General features: G+C 40.4%; 1 protein-coding gene across 3 annotated transcripts in view; it reads right to left on the bottom strand.

The window, feature by feature from the left end:
• Positions 1–4,408, bottom strand: part of LOC101862766 (protein yellow) — a 15,913-nt gene that overhangs the window by 9,916 nt on the left and 1,589 nt on the right. Inside the window, exons 2-3 of one of the 3 annotated variants that reach the window (XM_013086610.1) lie at positions 3,315–3,568; positions 816–1,936 (exon numbers count right to left, since the gene is read on the bottom strand). In XM_013086610.1, coding sequence (XP_012942064.1) covers positions 878–1,936; positions 3,315–3,518 — 1,263 coding nt within the window. In that variant the 5' untranslated portion in view covers positions 3,519–3,568 and the 3' untranslated portion in view covers positions 816–877. Of the gene's footprint in view, positions 1–815; positions 1,937–3,314; positions 3,570–4,408 lie in introns of those variants that run through there. The other 2 variants (XM_035971756.1, XM_035971757.1) reach the window with 2 other exon arrangements.

Raw genomic sequence — 4,408 nt, 5'->3', positions numbered from 1 at the left:
ATATATAATGTGTGTGTGTGGGTGGGGGGGGTTATATTATTCATGTATACATGCATGAGTAGAATTTCAAAAGACAAACTATTCTTTTTGGAATCATTTCAAGGTAAGAGGGAAAACATGCATCTGTGGGATGGATCCACAACTGATTGGCCTACGTTTTTCTGGGCAATTTACGTCGAAAACGAAATGGGCAAGCAGTACATTCCAAATATGACTGACTATGAAGACTGCTCTTCATATTATTTGTGCTTGAATCCGCGGACATTGTGATGTAGAGCACACGTGTAAAACGGTAAGCCAGTGGGGCACCATCCGGCCACAAGAGCATTTATATCCGGCCTTCGAGAAGATGTTTAGGTTTAACACCCCTGATGTAGAGAGTTGCAGTGTAGTTTAGTTTAGTGTAGGCCCACTATTCTAGTCATTAACACCAAAATCTGTTTATTCAGCAGTTTTAGCCTCACTGGTGATGAAAGGGCTACACAGGTATTTTCTGCTTCTTTACTGTCATCATCATAACTGCTTTTTTCATCCTGAATCAGGGATGAGGCCACGAACAAACACTTTCCAGCTGTCATTGTACACCATTCTCTGTGACTCTCCTTTGGGTTCTTTACCATCACTCTGCTGTTTTTGTCTGTCAGTTTCTCTTACATTTCTTCCCGATAAAACCCGCGCGATCATGTCGACGTGCTAGTCTCATTTCAATATCCTGCCATCTACAAGCCCCCTGTGCCCACAGAAGCTTGCTTATACTTTTTCAGTTTTTCCTCTGACCGATTCGGTACCACGGTAGTTTTCGAATATTTTTTTGCGCGCTCTGGCTTCGCCTTTTCCCCTGTTGTCTGTCCTTGTTCGAAAAAAAAACCGTTAGTGATCAGCCAACCACAGGAAGTGAAGCAGTTTTACTTTCTGCCTCGTGAAGATAGCTGGTTTCGTTAATGAAAACTTTATAGATTCTCATGTTGATCTCTGGCCCTGTAAAGTTCATGGTGTTGGTAAAGAGCAACTGCAAACGGTCAGCAGTGAACCACAGATATCCTTCCTCGTCGATAGCAAAAGTGTCCGGCCATTGCATTTTCAAGTCATCTTTCACCAACTGAGTCTGTGTGTTCAGAGTCACGTGACTAATGTCCTTGTTTTGATCCCTCATGTCTTTCTCAATGTCCCAGTAATACACGGCGTTTTTGCTCAGAGCGCCGTAGTACAGACGTTTGCTGCTGAACGCCATGCCATCCGATTGGGAACCTTTCTTCCCCACTAGTCGGATTCCGTCTGTCCCTCCATTTCTCAGTGTTGATGTTGGTACCTGGTAAAGACTGTAAGCTCCTATGGAGGAGTAATACACGTAATCAAAGTTAGAGGACATAGCAATACCATCTACATCCAAAGCAAAAGTGTAGTTCTTCTCGTTAATCACAATGAGGCCCCCATCCGGTTCTGCTTTCATGGATGCTTCGTCTTTCAGGCTCCAAGCTCGCTTTGTTCCAAAGTCAAAAACGTGAATACTTTGTGCATTGACGTCAGTTATATATGCATATTTCACTTGGCCGTCCACGTAATCTAGCACGATATCGTTCAAGAAATTGTTATCTCTTTTAACAACATCGTCTGGTAAATCGTAACTAGCCACACGCTGGTCAGTGTGAAGGTCGTAGACGACAATTTTGGCTGGACATAGGTTCTGAGCCCCGAATGCTGCAAACAGGCCATTTCTTCCAGCATCGATGACGTACATTCGGCCGCTGTTGGGGTCTATTTCCATACTCTGTACGTACTGTAAGGCCTGGCAGTCTCCGACAGTTTGTGAGGCCCAATCTGGGTACGGCCTTAGTTTGACCTCGCTCCCAACTTTTACGACCTTAACTAAGGACACAGGAATCCCAGTTGTTGATAGCCACCTTGGTATGCTGAGATATACTTCGTTTTTGTACACCTGAGAAAACATGAACAGGCAGCTAAGACTGTTGCAACCTGTTGAAAACACGAAAACCCAAACAAATTCGGGCGATTTTCCTCCTCTCTGCACACAAGTGTGAGCGTCAATATTGTTTGATAATAAAGTTAGAGTCTCAACATTTTTCGAAGACTGATTTGTTGACGATAGCTTCTCTTCAACATATCTAAGTATCCTTGTCAACATTTGGTACTTGAGTTTGGGTATACTGTTGTTGTTCTTTCCTTCGAAATGTCCAACAGCAGCCTTTCTGACACCAATTATCAATTTGTTGACTTTAGAAGCACTGGTACATTCAATAATGAAACATTTTTCAGTGCAATTCTAGAAGAAAAACCCAGATATGTCACAATTTTAAAGAAATGTAAAAAAGAGAAGATTTTTTCGTATAGCATTCTTTGAAAATCAAACTTTCTTTTCCGCTAAATTAAATGATTCCCCGAATAACCCAGCTGCACCTTGTGCTATTTAAGGTAAAAGAATAAATGCAATACTCGCAATGAGATGCGGGCTTTCGAATTTTGAATTTCCATTTTCCCCCTCTTTCTTAGAATGTGACATATCTGGGGTGGGATTCCAGAGGAGTCTTAATTTAATATACTCAAATGAAAATCCAATGAGAAAAACAAAGAGATTATAAGAGTGTGATGATATGTCAATCTACGGCAGAACTGCAGGTTATGTGGTTTAAACGATACAAAAAAATATGTAGTGAATAATTGGTTTAAAAATAAAAAAAGCAGTTAGAACTCATATCCATGTTAGTTACAAAGACGCCACTTGGAAAGGTTAGTCTGTATTAGACAAGGGGGGGGGGAGATATCTCACTAGAGACATTCCTTATAAAGGCTGGCCCCATCCTGTAATTTAACATATTATTATTGTGTGTAGTACTGCAACTACATAAGCAGACTTACGGCTTGAAAAGGTCTACTACAACATGGATGAGATGTACCCAAATGCCTCACCCATTCCCACTAAGCTAATAAAGGTGGGTGGTGCACACCAAAAAAAAAGTTTTCAATTCATGTTCAGATGTTCTAGTCAATATGAAAGAATTTGTAATAAAAAGGAAAAAGTCTCGAATCGGAATTTTGCTTTCTTTTTTTGTTGTTGCTTTTTTAAAGATGTCTTTGATTATATCTTTGCTAAGATGGTTTGGTGTTGTTGTTCTTTGTTTTGTTAATGTTTGGGAGGGGCGGGGGGGAGTTTTGTTAGTAATAACTACAGGATTATTTTAAGCACAAGATTAGTGACTGTCCTATAAGCAGGTTTTTTTAAAGCATAAGAGTAGTGACTACCCTGTAAACCAACTAAGCAAGAACTTTTTTAAAGATGAGCATGAGATCTATCTCACCTTTATTCCAGATACGACATTTTTGTCTACAGCAAAAGAGCCGTTATTTATGAACTCCTCCTTCACCGCCTCTGATGGCCAGTCCAAGTCCAGTGTTGTCCATTCATAAACAGCTTGGACATCCCCGAACTTTTGGGAATCCACCTCGTTCTGAGTCAAAGCCAGGCAGAGGAAACATGTGAGAAGTACCGCACGGTGATTCATCTTGTTGTCTATGGCGACCCTTTTGGCTTACAGCAGAGTCACTCGTGAACCTGAAATGTGTCCAGAGAAAGCTGTGATGGTAATGGAAAAAGTTATACGATTGCGATCATGTCATCTTAGGAGGAAAAGTCTTCCGACCAACCAGACGCCTTTTGGTTTCACTATTGATACTGCGAGGGCTGATAATTATCATTAAAAAATATATTGCATTAAAGTCATATTTGTTTTTGCGTGTTTAAGAAGTGAGTTTTTCCGTCTTGAGACTTTTCGATGCCTATGGTTATTTTGATTACTAAACAGAGTTCTTAGTCTCCGTTCTTGGTGTAAGATAGAGAGGGTGAACGTTCAAGAAAAAGAGAAAAATTCAAACTCAAAACCGCCACGTGTTGACCAAGTTCGTCAGTAAGCTATACCACAAAGATCGGTCGTACGAGAAAATGTCTGAAAATAGCGGCCCCAAACACAGGCAAGAAATACGCATGGGGTCGACAGGTGATCTTGTCGATTGAATATCCGTAAGTGTTCTGGTCAGCTAAATATGGACAGGTCTTCGAGTCAGTTGAATATCGATTGTTGTTAAATGAAGGACGTTCATTCATCTCTGAACAAGTCGATTGTTTTATTAGGAAAAAGGCCTCTATGATTAATGCATACTATCCAAACAGCCAAAAACCACCAACGGGCACTGTACTTTAGGTTCAAAACGCAGAAAGAAAACAAAGGGCAAATAATATTAATATTTCTTCACTGATACATCTGCCTAGATCTACAGTGATTACCCTTGCACGGATATTTTTATCATCATCATCATCATCATCATCATCATCATCATCATCATCATCATCATCATCATCATCATCATCATCATCATCATCATCATCATCATCATG

Source organism: Aplysia californica, unplaced genomic scaffold (genome assembly GCF_000002075.1).
Source record: "Aplysia californica isolate F4 #8 unplaced genomic scaffold, AplCal3.0 scaffold00019, whole genome shotgun sequence".
NCBI classification, from domain to species: Eukaryota; Metazoa; Mollusca; class Gastropoda; order Aplysiida; family Aplysiidae; genus Aplysia; species Aplysia californica.
Note: the sequence above shows the minus strand (reverse complement) of the source record. Positions and strands in the feature narration are given on the sequence as shown.